Source organism: Toxotes jaculatrix, chromosome 4 (genome assembly GCF_017976425.1).
Source record: "Toxotes jaculatrix isolate fToxJac2 chromosome 4, fToxJac2.pri, whole genome shotgun sequence".
NCBI classification, from domain to species: Eukaryota; Metazoa; Chordata; class Actinopteri; family Toxotidae; genus Toxotes; species Toxotes jaculatrix.
This window is the reverse complement of record NC_054397.1, coordinates 8,998,109-9,018,798: the sequence shown is the minus strand read 5'-3', so window position 1 is coordinate 9,018,798 and position 20,690 is coordinate 8,998,109. Positions and strand designations below refer to the sequence as shown.

The following is a 20,690-nucleotide window of genomic DNA, read 5'->3' as shown; positions in this document are numbered from 1 at the left end:
GGAGAGAGTGTAAGGAAGTGCTGTCACTACCGGCAGACTATATGCTGTCCAACCCATGAGCACAGATTAGTGCTTGTCTCTTTCTCTTCCTCCCTCTTTATTCCCCTCTCTCCTCCTTTGCTGAAATCTGAGCCGAGCTCTCCCATTGGCCAAGTTGTGGGGTCATGTGATTAAGGGGTTAAAACTCAAAACTTTAAATCTGTGCCTGCAGGATTCATCTGCCTGCAAATGAGGAGGAAGAAAGGAGAGGGGGAACTTGTAAGGTCGGCTTGAAGAGAAACAAACTCATGCACTGTTTAAACTGTATCCATGCTACAGGAACACACTGACAAAGGAAATTCAATAACTATTTTTAAGATTGAAACATGGCTGCAGTGCTTACAATTGATTCATCACTTGGGCCAGTTTTCACATTGTATTTAATGTAATTTGAACAATGTCAAACTTCATTATTCGTAATTTATGTTAAGAGTTGTATAGAGAAATGTAAGTTTAATAGTTTCAAGCAGTTGTACATAAAACATTGTACATTTGCCAAATGCATCTCTTTAGCTTAAGAGAAAAAAAGGAGAATTGCTGATGACTTATTTTATTTCTTTAAAATGTTTGGTGCAATTTCTTCTAGTTGTATATCATAAAAATACAGGAAATATTTAATACAGTATTAAATAAAAGCTGTTCTGATGCTATTTCCTCACTGGGAGGCCAGAGAAGATGCCTTATTGCCTAACAGTGTCACTCAGCATAACGCTTCAAATGCATAAAGGTGAACCCTAAATAAAAAGGTACCATAACTTGGTCAGTAGAAGCATAGAAAATAACAGCAACTGGCAATAAGCACTGTCAAAATCTTTATTTGAAGACATCAGCTTTAGTTGGTTTTGCCATTTTCATATGTAAACTTCTTGATGTTGTTGTTGATCCAGTCACTGAAGGCAGAGACACGGGTGAATACAGATGGCTTCTTGTCTTTGATGCAGCCCTGTGGTCCGAAGCTAACGATACCGTGAACCTCCCAGGCTGTGCTGCTTCCAGCAGCCTCGCAGGCGAAAGGACCCCCAGAGTCACCCTGCAGCAGAGCAGGAGAAGGAAATCAGCAAAGATTTACTGTACAGGTAAGAAGATGCACTGGCAAACATTTGATGTTGACAGCAACTATAAATCATCCCTGTGCCCTACAATTTGTAAAGGTCAATATTTATCAAAAGCCTGACAGAGTTTTTTTGGAGTCAAATGTCAGTGTTGTGTTTTATACAGCTCCAATGAAAGCTTTCGGTGCTTTTCTGAAGTACTTTCCTAATTTTCTGGTCTTCCCATGTCCTTGCTTGCATGGTTGCTCATTACGGCAAACAAATAACATTCCTATGTTCTCTTGTCCAATTATGTCTGAAAACTGGACAGCCATTTGCAGTCAAGGCTGACTGATCACAAACAAAACGGTTAGCTGGATGTTGCATAATGGATAACCTAATCATCAGAGGCCAGCACATTTATATAATGTTTTAGAAAAGCATGAAGGGAATTTTAACAAACGAATACCATACTCTCCTACAAAATAATCCAATGTGTGAATTTCAACAGTTTGTAATCTTCACTGAATGAGTATTCTCACCTGGCAGGCTGACTTAAGCTCATCTGGGGACTCATACCCAGCACAGATCATGGAGGGCCTGAGGGTGTCCCACCAGTAAGCAGGTTTACTGCAGGTTTGGAAGTCAATAATAGGAAGGGCTGCCTGGTTTAGCTTCTCAGCCACTTTGGGGAACAGGTTACCTAAGGCAGAAGTGGAAAGGAAAAGTTTATGCTGTTGGAGAGGGAAAGCACATAAATGTTGACACATTTACTCCAATATAAACGTCCAGCTCTCCCCTATCTTTCCTGAATTACTGGGACAAACAGCACGACACACCTGCCTGAAAAGATTTCAGGGTTAAATTCACTGTACCAATAAACCTAAAGCTATCGCTACAGCTGGATGCAGAAATCAGGTCTGTTGTTCATTGGTAATTTTTTTTCACTTATCATAGAGTGAAAAAAAAAAAGTATAGAAGAAAAGACTGCAACGGATTTGGATTCACACATTTATAAAATAGCACCGCACGGACATGAGATTCAGTCTTGGGAGCACTGACGGCACTTATGTCTACAACTACAGTCACCTCTAGTTCCTAGAGTTGCATTACAGCTTCAGTTCCTTTGCTGGAAAATGAAATGTGTGATCACTTCTACCTTTCTCGTCTCCCCATCCGGTGACAAAGCAGGGCGTCCCAGCAGGCATCACAGCCCCAGGTTTGGGCAGACAGATGGGGCTGATCTCCCTCGTCATATTGACAGGCTCAGCCAAATGCACCAGGGCTATGTCGTTGGTGATGTCACTACGATCCTGCTCGTAGACGAACCCCTCGTGGCGGATGATACCATCCACCTTGTAGCACTCTTCTGCTGAGGGAACATCCATGGAGGAGTTCATGTGGTGCTTCCCTAGACACATGCGCCAGTAGGACGGTTTATTCAGTGGGCTAGAAAGATAGTTAAGGAGAAAATCAGTTTTACTTGTTTTACTTTTCCCTATGGCTATTGTGCAAGCTGTCGGTCAGGGAAATGTTTGAACTGGCATGTGCTGTAGGTCTTTCTGTAGCTATATCTTACACCATGAAACAGTGAGCAGCTGTTAGGATCCATTCTTTGTGTATCAAAGAGCCTCCACAACCGTGCATGTAAGGTATGGGAAACATCGGTGAAGCCTGGGGAAAGAGAAATACATTTTTTCGAATATAAGCTGTTCTCTATCACTCAGTCTCCACTCTACACTTTCAGTCTGTCAGGCACACAGAGATAAAAGAGTTGACAGTACCTGCATGGAAACCTGCCAGGGCCAGGAGTGTGGGATTGCCTCTTCTCCATTAACCACCCTTGGGGTTCCTGTATTTGGTTTCACTGCTGGGTTTCCACAGATTTCTGGCCAGCCTGGGAGGAGAACATGTACAATTCAGCTATCCATAAATAAGCCATAATCATTCTTGAGTTCGTCTAATCTTTATTTATACAAGTTGGCCCAATGAGAGAATATCACTCGCATTTCGCATGGTTGCCTTGTAGGCACATGATAATAAAAGCAGTGTAATATTTCCAATTGCAAATAAACACTAAATGAAAAACAAACATAAAAACATGCAAAACTGTCCTGTAACAGTTACGGGTAGGCCTATAGGTTTACACAGTGGTGGATTAAATTAAAACTTTAAACAGAGGATCCAGTTTTCAGATTCTGCTGCAATTTATTTCATACGAAGGGAGGAAAACAAAAAAAAGCTCCCATTTAGCTACATGAACCCATATGAGAGATACAAGGATGCTGTGCTGGGCTACACTTACTGATCGTTAAATTGTCCCATGGGTTAGGAGTTGGAGGAGGTAAAGTCGGGATAACACTAGCATCAGTGGTCCAGTAACCACGAAAACCCTGCTGTTGATTGGCTCCGTTACTAAGGAAGCGAATGACGACTGTGTTGCTAGGGATGGTGATGATGGGTGGAGGGGCAAAGCCACAGAATCGACCTGCATAACAGAGAAGAAGACATTTTTCTTCACTGCGTGGCAAACTGACAACATCTAAGACAATGATAGTGATAACCCTGACATGTACAGGAAATACTTATCAAAAAAAAAACACAAAAAGGACACAATAGAATTTTTAGTATAATAACCAACCTAGTGAGACCATGTTTTCTCCATTGAAGATCTCCACATAGTCCACACAGTTTCCTAACATGTTTACAGCTTGCAGCTCAAAGTGAGTGAAGGCTACATGGACACTTTCTGCCGAAGGAATGCTGATACGCCATGTGCACACAGACTGGGCTTGGTAGTCACTGGGCCAGTTAGGAGAGGTGATTTCACCCTGAGCACTGCTGAAGCTTCCTCCACAAGGAGCTGTGCATATGTGTGATTGTGTGTGTGTGTGTGTGTGTGTGTGTGTACAATAGGGAGGAGAGAAAGAAAAGAGAAGAGAACATTAGTTTTGCCCAGAGGCTATTCCCTCGGTGTCTTGTCAGGTATACTTTCCTCCTGTCTCACCCTCTGTAGGGTCCACTGCCCTCCAGGTGGCAGAGAAGCCTGTGTCCACCACCTTGTCATTAGAGGAGAAGATGATGTGAAGTGTGTTTCCATCACTCACCAGGTCTTTAGGGGGTACATGGCTGCAGTAGGTGCCTGAGGAAAGGTGAACATGAAGTAGTGTTAGACTTTTATGAGAACCTCTACCCTGAGCTTGTGTATCATGTTCTACCATTATCAACATTTAACACTTATTAACAAGTATTTTATTGCTTCTTTCTGTCCTATTTTTACATTATACATGCATGACATAGGGAATTATCTACCAGTATTTTGTTTGTACATGTTTACTCTGTAACAAACATCTTTTTGATCTAAATTTTATGTATGCTGAGATTGTGTTTGTAATATTGACTGGGGCTGCTTTTTGTATTTTTGATCAAATAGTTTACATTTTTAAGGTTTTTGCCCTGTCATTCTTGATATTGTAATTTATTTTATCACACCCTGACTTGAAAGATCAAGAAGAAACAATTCAGTTTTACTTGATCTTAAATATTGAGTTGAAGATGTTTCCTATTTTCACTCATTCATTTGATTAGTTTTCTAGTTTGTGCTCGTCAGTTTCTTAATGTATGGGCATGTTTTATAGACTACCCTCTGATTATGATTGCCCTGAGTTGAAATATCTATCCTAGTTGGTATAAATAGTAGTCAGGTGTGAGACTTTATTGTGAGATGTCATTCAACACAATAGACTGCAGTAACTAGTAACTCAAGTGTTTGTAAGTGATCGTGACAAAGATCCACTCGGAAAATTCTTTATCAGCTGAAGAGTAAAAAGAGAGCAGATACGGACCTAGACTTCCTGTTCTGTCTGTGAGCTTGACTTTGTCATTTATGCACATCTGACTCTCCTCCAGGGAGAAATTGTGGAAATGGAGGTGGACCACTTTGCCATCAGGCACCCGGATGTTCCACTGGCAGTGAGCTTTGTTGCTGTAGCTGCCAGGGTAGCCCATAGAGGACACGGTGCCACCTGTGCCAGTCAGGTCCTTTGGCCCTCCACAGCCAGATGCTACACAGGAAGAACAAAGGATGAAAACCAGTTAATAAAAATAAGACTTGCACCAAATTTAGTTTTTTAGCAAAGTGGGTCAGTTCAGACCAGCTGGATTCATACTGTGCTCATTGTAGATGTCTCTGCGGATGACATTTTTGATCCAGGGGAGGTAGGCAGAGGAGCGAGTGAACACGGAGGGCTTCTTGTTCATAATACATCCAATGGGGCCAAAACTGGTTATACCATGAACTTCCCAAGGGCTACCGGGGGCATCCTGGCACACCAGAGGACCACCCGAATCTCCCTATAAAGTAGTGTCATAAAATAACATTAAAAGTGCCATCAGCATTTTTTTTACCATCTGTCTAAAGTTAGATAATTTCTCCTGTAGCCTTGTAGTTCGTCTTTTACCTGACAGACAGATTTCAGCTCATCAGGCAGGGTATAACCACAGCAGATCATGGACGTCTTAACCTGGAACCACCAGTAATCCATTCTCTTGCAGGTGTCATATGGCACAACAGGCAAGGCGACCTGGTTAAGGGTCTCTGCAACCTTAGCATTAAGTGAATCACCTGATAAAGACACAGACAGATTGTTAAAAAACAAACTTTTCATACCCTGAGGAGCATAAACACAGGAGGTACTTTACACATTAAGTCCAGCAGAGGGCATGCAAACTATGCAATGAAAACATGATGAAATGTGAGTGTCTCCTGAGGTGGTTCATTGTTGTATTATTTAACTGAATAAAATATAGCTTGAAACTAACAGGTGAGACTAGAGTTATATATATATATATGAGTATAAACATACAAATGCGAACTTCATGTGCAGGCTGCTAATGAACGTGAAACTCAGACCTCACCGGTCTCATCTCCCCAGCCGGTGGCATAGCACATCTTGTCCTTAGGCAGGACTTCTTCCTCAGAGGGAAGGCAGGCGTAAGAAATCTCATCACTGGGTATCACCTCCCCATCCAGCCTGACCAGGGCAATGTCAAACTCCACTGTGGGCACTGTGGGATACTTGAAGCCCTCATGGCGATAGATACCAGACACATTAAAGCAGTGTTCACTTGGCTCTGTGTAGGTCAGGTTGTGTTTGCCAAGGCACATCCGCCAACGCTGCAGCTCATCAGCATAGCTGGATAGGGAATCAGCAGATGAATCAATGACTATACCTCACTGCTTAAAGTAAATTCACAATATGCAGACCACCTCAATATAAATGACAGGGGCCACTGCATCTACATAGTACAGAAGCTGACAGGATTATCTTTTTTCGTAGTCGCTTCCATTTTTACTACACACCAGACTTGAACTGCTCCACACCTCTATATGCATTATGTGTGGCAAAATTCCTTGCATACATCTGACTTAAAAACCATATTAACTGCACAGGCGCCACAGTGCACCAGCATCTCTCTACAGGGCACTGTAGACCATTAGCCAAGGCGTAGAGGCATCTCTAACAAGGCATCGTACTTGCACTGTAATGAGCCTGAGGTGAAAACACAGACAGCGATAACTGCCTCCTGAGATTAAGCAAATGAGCTTCCAGAGAGTCAGAGAAAACTTTGCAGAAAAAGGTGTTATTTTAAACTTTAACTACTGTACATAGATCTTTTTTTTTTAAATGAATGACTTCCTTTTGAACATTTCCTAACTTCATTTTACATGCACTTATGTGAAGATGGTGAAATAGAACATTTACTTTATGAAGCAGTGGGCTGCTGTAAGTACCCAGTTCTTATGGATAAGAGTACCACCACAGGTGTGGAAGAATGTGGGCTCTGGACGGCTGGCAGGCCAGACCTGAAACAAAGACACAGGGACAAGCAGAGAAGAAACGAAGTACTGATCATTATGTCAGTTTTTTGAAATTTAGATGTTGTCAGTTGATGAATTATGATTTATAGAAAGGATAACAATAACTGCAGGTTCATCCGTATTTGAACGTACCCATTTGAAATCACTGACAAACTGTACTCTAAATTCTGACTTACTTCAATCTTTATGTGAATTTTTAATATTTAAGAGTGGAGATTCTCACCTGCATGGACACTTGCCAGGGCCAGGAGTGTGGCTTGGCTGGCTCTCCGTTCACAATGCGTGACACAACAGCAGGAGGAATGACTGGTTTGCCACATGTACTGGGCCAGTCTAGGAAATGAGAGGAAACCTCTGTAAAATATCCTGTTGTCTGGTTGTCTGACCATGTATGAATTTGTTTGTGGTTAGTGTGTGTACAAAACAAAGCCTGAACATACAGTACGTATCTGCAGCTAACAGATAAGCTCTTGCTGAAGGAAAGTGGCTTTCAATCATTGGCTCTGCTGCTCCGATTTATATTTTTAAAATAAGCGCTGACACTGCTGGCTACAGTGAACTGTGTCCCTCTGTTTTTGGCTTTCACTGATCTATTTGTCTGCAGTAATGTATTCAGTGTATCTTCATGCAAACATAATACCAAGCTCCTGCTGCACACAAACAATGGGTCCTGCATTGGACTCATACTCCTTGACATTACAGTATGCATAAAGATATAAATTTCTGTTGGACATTCAAAGAGTTGACATCACATTGTCTCAGTCACTTTTACATCCCACATTTTCTTCCATCGTTTCTCTTTTTCCTTCCTTCACCCGACACATAGGACACTTTTGGTCAGAGCCAGAGGGTGGAAAAAAGCCCAGAGGCAGCAGAGTCCATCTATAAAACTCTATTTCAGCAATTGGCTTGGCAGGGGCTTGGGCCACCTGGGGCTCGTGGCAGGGTGAAGAATGGAAATCGGGTGACAGCCAGCAAGGAAGGAAAGTGAAGCACTAGGCCACTTCACATTGTGTTCTCAGCACACCAAATCACCTTGTTTTACTGCACATCTGTGCACAGCAAGAAGGACATGGGGGATGTGAGTGTGAAGAAGGGGTGAGGATGAGACGAAGCATGAATCACATAAATGTAGGGCAGGCCTCTGTGCAGCTTCCAAGGAGCCGTTTGAAACTAAATGTTGGTCACAGGACAGTACTGCTTTGCTAACCTGATGACAATGTATTATGGCTGGAGAGATGTGTAAATCAAGGAACCAAAAATATCAATAATATAAATGTAAAGCTACATCATGCTACTTGATGATGATGAAAAAATGTATATTTCACATTTAGCTCTAAAATACGTGTTTAAGTTTTTTTTTAATTTTGTTTGATATTTAGTTTATGAACCAGTCCTCATATGTTAATATGTAGGAAGCTGGAACCAGCAAAAAATAAAACAGAAAACTGCAGAAAACTATGGTCAACCGTTTTCACATTACGCATCATCAACTGATCCATTTATAATATGAAAAATACAGACTGGTGCAGATATAAAGTGACTTTTAACATTGAAGAGGGTGTTTGCAAACTATATCAAACTGACACAGATACCTCACCTATGGGGATGCCATCCCAGGGGTTGGGTAGAGCAGGTGGCTCAGTGGGAGCGGGCAGACTGGAGTTTGTGGTCCAGTACGCCCTGAACCCTTTGGCCTCAGTAAATAAGTCTGAATGGAAACGAATCACCAGCCTGGAGCCTTTGGACTGAATGGTGCTGGGCAGCTTAGTCCCACAAAAAGGACCTACAGTGGATTGAAAGAATAATTTGCCCATGATAAATCAAGTGATACAGGGGCTCTATAATTCTCTGTTACAGTAATCAGGACTTTAACAGTGTAAATACACAGTTGTATTCATTGAAGCCTAAAATGGATTAACTGAATTAGTTTTAATCGTTTGATTTTGATGTGATTGGCCGTTTTGGGATCAGCCAAATTCCACAAACCAGCGTACCGTGCTTTTGAATCAGTGCATTAGTCACACCGTTGATGTCGTAGACCATTACATTATCATAACATTTGGATGTTAGGAAGTCTTTGGCTTCTAGGTCAAAGTGGGTGAATGTCAGTGTGATTTTTTTCCCCAAAGGCAAAGCGATGTTCCACATGCACTCTGTGTTTGCCTTGTAGTTCATAGGCCAGTTCTGCGACTTGATAACCCCCGTTTCCTCTCTGGAAGAAATGCCACAGCCCAGGATTTCTGAAACAGGAAAAGGGAGTGATCCAGAAACTGCATGAGATGCTTGATCATAATTAGATAAGTGTAGACCAGCTACAGTATCTTCCTGTGATAAGAGAGGGTCTTGAGGAGTAAATGTACAATCTTACCATCACGAAATGTAAACATGGATTTATGCTGAAGAAGAAACTTAATCTGATAACTTTTGCTCCACTTACATATTTACTAGCTGTGGATAGGAGAAAAGTAATAAAACACTGAAGCATGTATGGGTGTTATTTTTAACATGGGCAAAGGTGGAAAGTAACTAATGTACATGTACTGAGATAAAGTTTTCAGATGTTTGTATCTTAAGTGAGTAATGTTTATTAATGTTTTTTTATGTATTATTTTTATTCATTAGATTTAAGAGTAATATATTATGATTTTGTACTCCACACCCGTATAATTGTTTGATAGCTATAATTTCTATGTACAGAATATTACTGAGCTTATAAATTATGAATGATTTGTTGATAATATTTGAAACATAGCTGCACCTGGACCAGCTACAGTGTTCCTCACATGAAAACGCATACAACATGCATTAAAACCTTCCCTATGATTAGTACTTGTAATTTTGATACACAAATACATGTATTCAATTTAAGTAAAATACAAGACTTTTACTGTAATACATTGCTGAATTGCTACTTTTACTAAGTATAGCACACCTTACACCACCACACAAGGGGCTCGAGTCTTTCTGTGGTCTGATAGTCATGATAAAGCAAACGATAAAGGAGTTTTATCTTGCTTTTTATGCTTCACATTGTACCCTGACCTGTTCTTTGACAGAGTTCACACTGCTTATGCAACTATTTTGCTGCTTTTATAAATATGTGACAGAAGAGCAAGATGTTTTATGATCTTAATGAGGTGCTGAGCTGCTTCAGCAACGTGTGCCTCAGGTGTGAGTGTGTTCCTGTGTGAGTGAGGCTGTGTGTGTCAGTCCTCAGTACCTGTGATATCCTCAGGATACACTGCCTCCCATTTGGCAGAGAATCCTCGGTCTGTGAGGCGACTGTCGGACTGGAAGGTGACAAATATTGTGTCACTGGCACTGACCATCACTGGGGGAAGGATGTATCCACAGTGTATGCCTGAAAATGAGGGGCAGGATGGAGGGAGAGGAAGAGAGTTGAGCAGGGGATGAAGGGATGGTTCAAAGGATGCAGCTAAACGGGAAATATACACTACTGGGTGTTCATAGTTGTGTGCATTACTGTGAGACTGGGCGTGTCTTGTGGGGTCAGTGCTTGATGGATGAGGATAAAGAAATCAGTACAATTTAATGCATCATTCTGCAAATGCAGATCATCGAATGAGGCTGTTTCAATTAGTGTCTAGAACAATGCTGTCTCATTTTTCTGTATTTATATTAACATTAATAGTCCCCATTTCATTGGTTTCCATGTCTTGTATTATGAGACTCTGTGTTGCATGTTTTAATGGTACCTGGTTGTGCTGGGTGTCAGCTTACTTATCCCTGTGTTCTCCCACATACACCACTGTTTGACAAAGTAAGCCTGTAGCGATGAAACCACTGTTTTGCTATGAGTCCATTTTATTGCTCATGAATTTAGGTTTTCATTCGTAAAAGGAAGATTGTGTTACTTCTGCTTTCAAAAATCACATCTTTGATAATCTCTGATCTTGGAAGCTGATGATTTTTCAGGCTTTTCATTTCTCTCTGTATCTTACAAACAAAGTCTTACAAACTCATACCCCATCTACTAACAGGACGCACCACCAAAACACTCTCACCACCTGTCTGTGTGTGTTTCACACAGAGGGTGTGCTTGCACCTCAGCGCTTCAGTCCTTGAGAACTCAGCAGTAGATGAAGCTGTATCAGCCGCACTGCAGCCACTGAAGTGAATAATAAGGAGAGGTAATTTATAGTTTGCTGGGCTCTTTGCAAAGAAGATCCTAATCAACAGTTTTACAGCAGGGGAGGGATGGTGAGCTTTGCTGTAGTGTTTAAAAGCCAAAGTCCTCATATTTAATGAGGGCTTGTTTGCTTCTTGCATTTCTAAATGCAAGAGGAAGGGTAGTTTATAACCTCTACTCTGTACTGGCTGCTATTCTGACCCTGCAAAGACAGACATGGGTGATAAAGCAGAAAAAGCAACAATATTCTAAAATTATCTGAGACACATTTGAGGGTCAAACAGCAAGTTCAAGACACACAAAAAAGCAAAATGTCAGACTTCTGAAACTTTAATGAACAAATCTGACTAAAATTTATATAATAACAACAACCCAAAATAAATTAGTAAAAGATTAGGTTATGGCTCACCTAGAGTGCTGTAATCATCTGAGATGGTCAGTTTGTCCTCTTTGCATTGTCCAGTCTCTCCAGTAATGGCCATTTCAGTGATCTGCAGTTTAACCAAGAATCCTTTGGGCACAGATATCCTCCATTCACTGTTTAGATGAGCAGGATATGGATTTGGAAAACCCAAAGACTGAATCACTCCTTTGCGCCCATTGAGGATTACAGGACCACCACTTCCTGCCCAATAACAATAGAGGAATCAATGCTGAAAACAATATTTTTATCACATTCACACCTCATCATGCAAACTGTTCTTAGAAGAGGGGGAACTGGATCAGAAGCTATGTTTTCTGTGTGTGTAGATACAAAACTGCCCTATGTAATGTACATGTTCATTAGTGAACTGGTCTGTCTGCCAATAGCTTCAATATATTGATGAATAAACCTCTAGGGGGGATGTCCTCACTCCTACTCATTGAGCTACTTGCATTCATCCTTATTTGGTAGCTGTCACCTGATTAGAGCTGTGTGCATGGAAAACTGCACAAGGAGCCATTACAGTTACTTAGGGTTTGTTTCATGGCCAAGCTCTTGTTGGCTACTTGAGCCAAGACAATGTGAGATGTGTTACTGCACGTCAGGTTTAACTTTCAAGAGATCACTGATTTCAGTCTGGGACTCAAAAAAATGAAGGCAGCACTGACACTGATGCTGTTATTTGTTAGTGAACCAATCAAATATATCTGATGTATATTTAAATGGAAAAAAAAACAAAACAGACATTCAGGAAAGGGGAAGTTGAATCAAAAAGTCAACTGAGCCAAATTGTGAAATTGGATCATGCGTAAATATAGATCCCAGCTTACTGGTTTATTTTGAGTGTGCAAGAAGGAAAATTGAAAAAACAAAAACAAAACAGGTTTGGAGAGAATACTTGCCAGAAGTTGTAGGAGGCCGAGTGGTTTGTGTGGTAGGTCTGGGTGTGGTTGTGGTTGTGGGTTTTGTGGTGGTGGGAACAACAACAGGTGGAAGACTGTGCTTTGTGTAAGTAGCTTTGAATCCTTTTGAAGTCAAACTGCTGTCAGATTTGAAGCGGACCACCAATGTGTTGCTGCTGGACTCCACTGGCGTTGGCATTGTCCCCCCGCAGAATTTACCTATAATAGAAATAAAACTTTGTAAAACTTCAGTCAAGAAGACAATGTCTGCACACTCTGCGAATGCCTTCTAAGTCAAGCACAGTTTCCCACTTATTCTAAGCTCCACCAGTTCATTCCTGCCTTCATCCAATCACAAGTCAACACACTCACCTTCTGCGGTTCTGCTGCATCTCTTCTACTATTCTGTATTATTCCATTTTATTCTATAGTTTCAAAAACTAAATCTTAATTGGCATTAGTGTATCAATGAGACCACAATGAATATAACATTTACACATTTTAATTCAATGTTTATTGCTGATATAAATATATGAAACAGGAAACATAATTTGAATATTTTCCATTTTTTTGTTTGTTTTTTATGCCCCGCTCTTGCAAAACCAGACCTATGCCTTTGTTTTTACAGTTGACAGGCAGTAATACATGGGTAGATCATCCATGCTGCTTTGACAATTAAGTCTGTAGAGACAGATTTAAATTCATTAAGTTTAAAATAGACTCCAGAAGCTCTGTCCATTGTACAGCTTCTCAAACTTTTAATTGAGCTCATCTTTTATTCATGGGCCCACATAGTTGACATCGTTAATGTTGAACAAAGCCCACAGTCTCTGAATTCCAACACGTATCCCTTTGGTGTATAATCAGAAATCCAGCTTTGAAATAAACTGTGCTGATGACTGAAAATATTGTGGTATGTTTTAAAATCCCTGTTCATCATCATGCACAGCGGATGACGTTTATTTGTAATGTACAGGATCATGCTTACCCGTTAAAGAAGAGCCGGCCTTGTGGCCGTCATACACCTGAACAAAGTCTCCACAGACCTCAGGGATCAGGTCAAAGGAAGTGAATGTCAGTCGGACCCTCTCGCCTGGAGGCACTGTGATTTTCCACTGATCCAACAAACAAGAACCGTACAGACACATGCCAGTTAATTTTGCCAGCATAGTCAGATTTCAACTGATAATTTTCCTATTGAATCACAGCCATAAGGAAAGCAAATGGCTGCACCCATCATGGGTTTATAACAGATTATCCTTTAATCAATTCGCTGAAATCTTGTTGATGTGGCAAACCGCTCTCTGCAACACTCCTCATGTTTTCCTACTTCTATTCTCATGGTTGCAACATCAGGTGCAGTTTGACAAACAGTAACTCATAAATAATTTTATCACTGATTCTGCTTCTGTTCGGGCAGACGGTGACCTGTCAAGCTAATGCACAGGAAGGTAAAATCGTGATGACAGCCAAATAACACCATATGACTCCACATCCAAACCCAGCATGCAAACCCTGACATCAGAATTGACTCTGACTTAATTAGATGCATTAATCACAGATCAAGACCACAAACTCTGTCAAAGTGACTGTGTTGAAATCCATGGCTCATGGATTTACTTTGAGACAGTAATCTGAAATCTTTAGGTTTGTTTAGAACCACATGCTAATCAATACCAACACAGTGTGTACAACACTATAGTCGCTGTAATAAGGTAGTCAGGACAACTTCCTGGTATTGAGCTGTGGTAAATTTACTCAATTCACAATAGAGTTCTCTTGGAAAGAAAAAACAAAAACAGGAACCTCTTTAAGTTTTGAGCTTCTCTACACATATCATGTTTTGTGATCAGTAGATTTCACTGCCAAAGATTTAAGTGACAGCTTTAACATCAGTGTACTTTATTAAAGCTAACATCCAAATGTAAATTAAAAGGTAGCTTCAGAGCTACTCTGAAAACGCAACATTGCAGCCTGCAACCATTCTCAAACTGATTAACCGTCCTGGTAATACGAATAGTAACAACAGACAACAGTTAAATCAATGTAATGTTTTCACATGCTGTAAACAAATAAATTCAACTGACTTTCTGAAATCTATTATTTTTACTTTATGCCTATTTCATGATGCCAATTTACTATTGAAATGATCTAAATGGGCTTCATGTGATGCTAGAAATAAGTACAATAAGTGTACTGCTCCTTTTACTTTACCTGAATTTATCGTAATGTCATTTTGATCACATTACATCACTTCTGTGATTGGAAATTACATTAATTTGAGTTGGTGAGAACAAAACATAAAGTTGCTGCATGTAAAAACCAAAACAATGAGCTGACAGATTCTCAAACAGTCCACAAAGCTGAAGGGAACTGCAGAGTCGGGTAGAATAATGCAGAGTGCACACTGTATGGTGTACTATAACCTTACATTCTCAGACAAAATTCAGAGGTGCTTCCTGACATGTAAAAAAAACAGTGTAAGTAAATATTCCAATGCAGCGGCCACATTCAAGCTGTTGATAGGTGTGGGCCTACCTGGTATAATGCGCCATTCAGGTAGTTCTGCTCAGGGAAGCCAGGGGTCATCAGATCCCCCTGGTCACCTTGGAGAAAGCCACCGGCTCCAGCTATTTCTGGCAGCAGGAACAGAGGGCACTTCAGCTCCACAGACACCTCAAGGATAGCTGCAATATATCCCCTTTCCCTCCACTCCCACCCACCCCATTTTCATTTCCCTTCTCCTACCCCTCTCCTCATCCGCCACCTGTCTCTACAACATTTACTTTCTAGGTCAATCACATAGTGTAAGACAGACATCCAACATTATGTCAGATTTGAGGCAATTTTCTTGCTAAAATGGATTTCCAGTTATCAACTTACCAGGTGTGAGTTCTGGAGCCACAGCTTTGTAATGGGCCTTGAATCCTTGGTCTGTTTTTCTATCATTAGTGTCAAAGTAGACTGTCAGGCGGTTTGTCAGTGACACCACGGGCTTCGGTTTGGTGTAGCCACAGTATTTACCTACAAATACCATAGAAAGTACATACAAACACAGGGGCATTAAAATGAAAGTCAATCAAATGACTGAATCTCCAGGCCCACCACTGGTTAATTTGCCTCTAACTAACCGAGAGAAAATACCAAATGGGGGATAAGTGATGAAAATAATTCCAAACAAATTGAAAACCAGCACGTTTGTGAACTAAGTACTGCTTTAAACTCTGCAGTCTGGCTGGGGAACTAGTGTTGAAGTGTGTGTTACTGTAAGTAGAGCAGTGTGCAGTGGACCAGCAGGACTGTGTGACTCAGTAGCTGAGTCTGCCCATGGATGGATGGGCTGATTTGGGCATGACATCAAAGCTCAATCCCCTTAGCCTTGGGCGGGTGGATAGCTCTGCAGGCGGAGGGGGCTGGTGTATTTATGTTCATATTGCGTGCATATATGTGCTTATATATATTGTATGTGATCTATCTGTCTGTCTGTCTGTCTGTTTTCTTTTCTGTTCTTCAAAGGTTTGACTTAATGTAAGGTTTTCACCAATGATTCCCAGAGAGTCTCGTAGTGTGATGATGTCAGCTGTGCAGAGTTTGGTGTCCTCCAAAGCAAACTCCTCAAACCACAGATGGATTACCTGCAACAGAAACATGCAGAGGTGTTTCATCTTTCTGAGGGCTTAGTGTGAGATGTGAGTACTTGTATGCACTTGTGTGAGAGCATGCATCCGACTACATGCGTAGTGTGTATGTTTATGAGTTTTTATAGATAACAAAAGGAAGATAGAGACCCACAGAGACAAAGAGAAAAGCAGCCACTGCATCAGGCAGGAAGAAGAAAGAAGGATCACACAGTTTGTTTTCTCTTGTGGGCGTGGGGAGGAGAGCTGAGGAAAATGAAGGAGACAAGGCAGCCATCTGTCCATGACGCTGCCACTGTCTTCATCCCAGCTGTCCTCCACTGCTTGGCCTCACATAAGACAATTTCCCCAACAGTAACTTTACAAACTCTATTGATTAGACACCAGGCACAACACTGTGAATCACCCTGTCTCAAACAGAGACATGACTGAATAGTTTTGATCTGGACAGTCCAGTAAAAGAGATGTAAGATGATGTGTTCAATGTGATTTTCAGGAGGAAAAATATTTTTGATCATCTGCTTTTACAGTCTGACGGTAATACTCCATTGCCATCTCTTTGTTAAAAAGATGATGATGATGGGAGTGGTTGTGGTAATGATAATCGCTATTGCTGCCATTATATGTATAATTTCTGTTATTTTTGTTTCTTTTCTTTTTTGATGATGATTTATTTGGCATTTTGTGAATGAAAGGTGCTTTAGAAATAAAGTTTAGTATTATTAATATTCCAGAATGGCATTGCACACAGGGCTTGTTTCATATACATGGATGAAGATATAACTTAACAAGTAGCATATTAGGTTGGTCTACCACATAAGTAAATGTTGTTTGGGGTTATTTCTCCTTGAGTAAAATTTAAATCTAGTCAGTCAGTTCTATAAATATTATTTCTGATATTACATGAAGGGTGAAAGACAGTTTAAAGAGGGGGCTGTAACTCTACACACTGTTAGAGTTCACTGGTTGAGGTTTGGAAGAGCAGTGATGATGATCCATGTCACCTTGTCAGGGTCCACAGTGATATCCCAGGTGCAGCTCTTGCCATTGTCATAGCTGCTGGGGTAGTTGTAGCTGGTGAAGGTGCCTGAATCTCCTGACAGCTCTTGAGGACCACCGCACCCTGAGTCCGGCCCTGGAAATGCATGACAAAGGAAGACACGTGTTACACGTGATCTTTTTAGGAATCATAGCAACGTAAACCCCATTTCATCCTGAGATGAACTGATGAGACTGAAATGGTGGACCACCTAGCATTGCCGTCCATAGAGCCATGCTGCTAAAGACATCATTGTAATATTAATTCATTATTGTGCAAACAACAGACAGCAGGCTAAGAGAGGAAATGTTTACCATGAAATTCAAGTGATTAAAAAAGACCTTATTGTTTCTGCAGTGAATATCAAAATCAATTGCAATGCCTTGGAAACAGCATTGATTATACAGAGTGTCATCATCCACAATAGCTGCAAGTTTTCCCTTGTGGCTGGAGCAGCTTCTGTTCAGGAGTCTGGGGCGCAGCTGTGCTTAACAACAAAAAACTGGCATATATTTTGTCATCTAGGCAGAACATTACTTTCATAATCATATTGTTGTTCTGTTATGTAAAAACAAGGCATCTCGTTTTTGGGGCAGTGATCCTTTTAATGCATCTCATAATGATAGACAGCTTTTTTCATTTGTTGTTGAAGTGATAAACATCCAACACTGATACAGTGTATGAATAAATTATATGGAACAAGTGAGAGCAGCGTGCAGGTTCTAACTCCTCATAGCCTGTCCTATCTGCCAGCACTCATGTCACAAAGACTGTGATTCAGGTGCTCAGAGGACTCTGACGAGCTGTAATGCTAAAAGCAAATTGGTTCAGCTGATATTAATTTCTCCAATTTACTCCTCTCATGCAAGCACAAATAAATTTCCCACTTTGATTTCCAAAGACAAAACAAGGCAGCAGAAATTTGTCTTCTCTCATAAGCCAATCTCTGACATTTCACGCTGAAGAATTAATTCTTTCCTGCATAAAGCTGGAATAAATAACAGGTTCCTAAATAAAAAATGAAATTGGAAAGAGATGAAGGAGAAGTGGAGGAGGGGAGTACTACTTGCTGTATGGTATTACAACAAACATTACTGCTGATGACACATACATTGTTACAATAAAATTGCTGAGACAGTACAGGGGTCAGGTGTTGAAATGACTAATAAAGTACTGCTTGCTTCTGGTTATATTATCTGCTCAATGTTTTAATTTTCCCGTGATGTCTCTTTTTTGTCCAAGACATTTAAATGTTTAGTTTTTTTCTTCCAGGTAGCTACAAAAATGCTAAAACCATGTCCTTTAAACCACAGCAAATCTTTTTTAACCTGTTCCGTTTCCTTTGTTGATTTTATTTGAAAAAGAACACGGAAAATTTCAAATCCAAGAACTTAAATTTGACATAAAGAAGGTAAAACTATAAGACTTTCAGTGCTTTTATTTATTTAGTTAGTTAGTTAGTTAGTTAGTTAGTTAGTTAGTTAGTTATTTATTTTGACAAATTAAATGAAATAAAAGTTTCTTGTCAGTATTTGTAACAGTGATGTCTGTTTACTGCTTACTCAATTGATAAGAACTCCACACTTTGGTGCATGTTTTCACACTTTGCTCTATGGCACCACCAAGATCTGATAACTTTGTGTTGACTCTATGTTTAAATCACTGGCAGGTGGACAAATACCTGTGTCGTAACTGAGGATTATGTGGTGAAATTTGAATGATGTAACTTGGTACTACTATAATTATAGGTATATGTAGCCTTGAGATTAGCCTGTGCACAGCATGTCAGCTGAACATGCAAAAATGTGAAATTTGTACAGGCAAGCATGAAATTTGTCACAGATGAGGGATAAAGTTTCCAAAAACAAATGAATAATGGATTCACTTGGGTTTCACAAGTCCCGGATTGCACTGGTCTTTTCAGGAAATTATAGATAAATTGCAGTAAATCTGACCCATAAAATAAAAAAATCTGGAGAGGGTTTGTGTTTTTTTGTTTTAATAATCTCTATGCAGATCCTCATTTGCCTTCCAGTAAAATGATAATAAATCACCTTCTGCACCCAATTTCATTGACAGTGAAAAACCATTGACTGACATTTGTCATTGATCAAAATAGACTCCAGGTTCAATTTGACTGCATGTTTTTCAGAGCTGCTCAGTCACTGATGTAGTGGCCTCAGAAAGCTCTCAGTTCCGATTTTCTATCGACATTCCTCCTGTGACATGCTTACCATTAAAGTATTCTATACAATGTAGTGTATACAGGGAACTGTGTAAGGATTTTCTTTTGACCGTATCACCGTCATGTGAAAGGATTAACATCCCAGGATCATAGAAGGATTATTGCTCCGCTGATATTGGTTGATTTTTATCTTCTCTAAGAGGAAAAGTAAGCAAAGTAACAGAAGAGATATCAGACTAGCATCAGTACAATATTTCGGTGTGTTTTAACCTCTGTACCAGAGATACATGTTAGTATTAAAATAGAACATGATGCATTTTCTAAGTAGGCACACTCACCTTCTGCATGAGTGGAGGAGTCAGCTTTGTCTGTGAAGTAGATGACCACAAGGCCGATGCAGACTCCGGTCATGGCCACAAAGAGAAATATCAGACACTTTTCCAGGGTGCTCAAACCCCTGGACCGACGACGGCCCTTCTCCACATCCATTTCTCTCACAGCGGAGGAGATGCACCAGACTGTGCCTCTTACAACGATTCACAAAGCTTATTACCAACACATGGGGGGCCAGTGTATGTCTGAACTTTGACAGCACAGATGAACCTTGAACTAACTCAGATGTGGTATTACAGCACGAAAGACTGGGTGAGATGGATGTGACTGCACCATAAATCATAGTATCATTGCAACAAGTTAATGAGTATTGATGCTTCTGGTGTTCCAATCAAAGGGTCATTACGATATCTTTCAAGTTAACTGACTGATATAGAAGTTACCCCCCTTGCCCCCAACCTGTGACACAGAACAGCTTGTTTTACCTGTGGCATTTAAGTTTCTGCTGTTTGTTGTTTATTTCTTGATGCTTGCACTGGTACAAGCATCAAGAAATAAGATAATTTCAGGGTTATAAGGGTTGACTCTATTATAAGACATGGTGTATAATGATGACAAAAATAACAAAAAAGCAGAGCAGACATTCAGTCCACAATAAAATGAAAATATGTCACATGGGGAAATTTTTGCCTGTACTCATCTGTCTTCCAAACTACACATGACACGTCCCCATTGTAAAACACACCTGTTGGTGTAATTCAGAGTAAGGACCTTATGAGATAACTAAAGCAAACACTAAATTATGTGATAAAAAACTATCTTAAGCTCTTTTTAACACAATGGTAGTTTTGCTTTTACTCGCTCACTACAACAGAGCAAAACAAGCATTTTCTCAGCTGCAAGCAGCATATTCATTATCTTATATAATATCTTAGATAACTGCTTTGTTCATAGCCATTTCATATGCAATACTCAGCAAGAAATTTATTGATAACAGATTTAAATCAGTGAAAGGCCTTGACCAGAGATGACCAGAGCCAGAGCAAACATTAAGTACAATGGGTC

The 20,690-nt window shown here is 40.3% G+C and overlaps 1 protein-coding gene across 1 annotated transcript; it reads right to left on the bottom strand.

Moving 5' to 3' along the window:
• Nucleotides 1-871: 871 nt before the first annotated feature.
• zgc:154142 (uncharacterized protein LOC555481 homolog) lies at nt 872-19,781 on the bottom strand. The gene is made up of 25 exons (XM_041037371.1): nt 19,631-19,781; nt 17,073-17,203; nt 15,972-16,065; nt 15,314-15,454; nt 14,969-15,066; nt 13,419-13,545; nt 12,427-12,649; nt 11,514-11,725; nt 10,175-10,315; nt 8,949-9,194; nt 8,552-8,737; nt 7,175-7,284; nt 6,836-6,936; nt 5,988-6,265; nt 5,531-5,694; nt 5,240-5,423; nt 4,916-5,134; nt 4,069-4,212; nt 3,712-3,936; nt 3,376-3,558; nt 2,855-2,967; nt 2,650-2,744; nt 2,230-2,519; nt 1,613-1,773; nt 872-1,069 (listed from the first exon to the last, which is right to left on the bottom strand). Exons 1-25 carry the CDS (start codon nt 19,779-19,781, stop codon nt 872-874), a joined length of 4,215 nt encoding a protein of 1,404 aa, XP_040893305.1.
• Between the last annotated feature and the right edge of the window lie 909 nt (nt 19,782-20,690).

Bases quoted from the DNA above. Each gene is read 5' to 3' on its own strand.
- zgc:154142 (XM_041037371.1), bottom strand. From the start codon at position 19,781: ATGGATGTGGAGAAGGGCCGTCGTCGGTCCAGGGGTTTGAGCACCCTG. The intron at 17,204-19,630 runs GTGAGTGTGCCT...ATGCATTTCCAG, and splicing joins CTCCTCCACTCATGCAGAAG to GGCCGGACTCAGGGTGCGGT. The intron at 7,285-8,551 runs GTGAGGTATCTG...CTCATTTCCTAG, and splicing joins CTGGGATGGCATCCCCATAG to ACTGGCCCAGTACATGTGGC.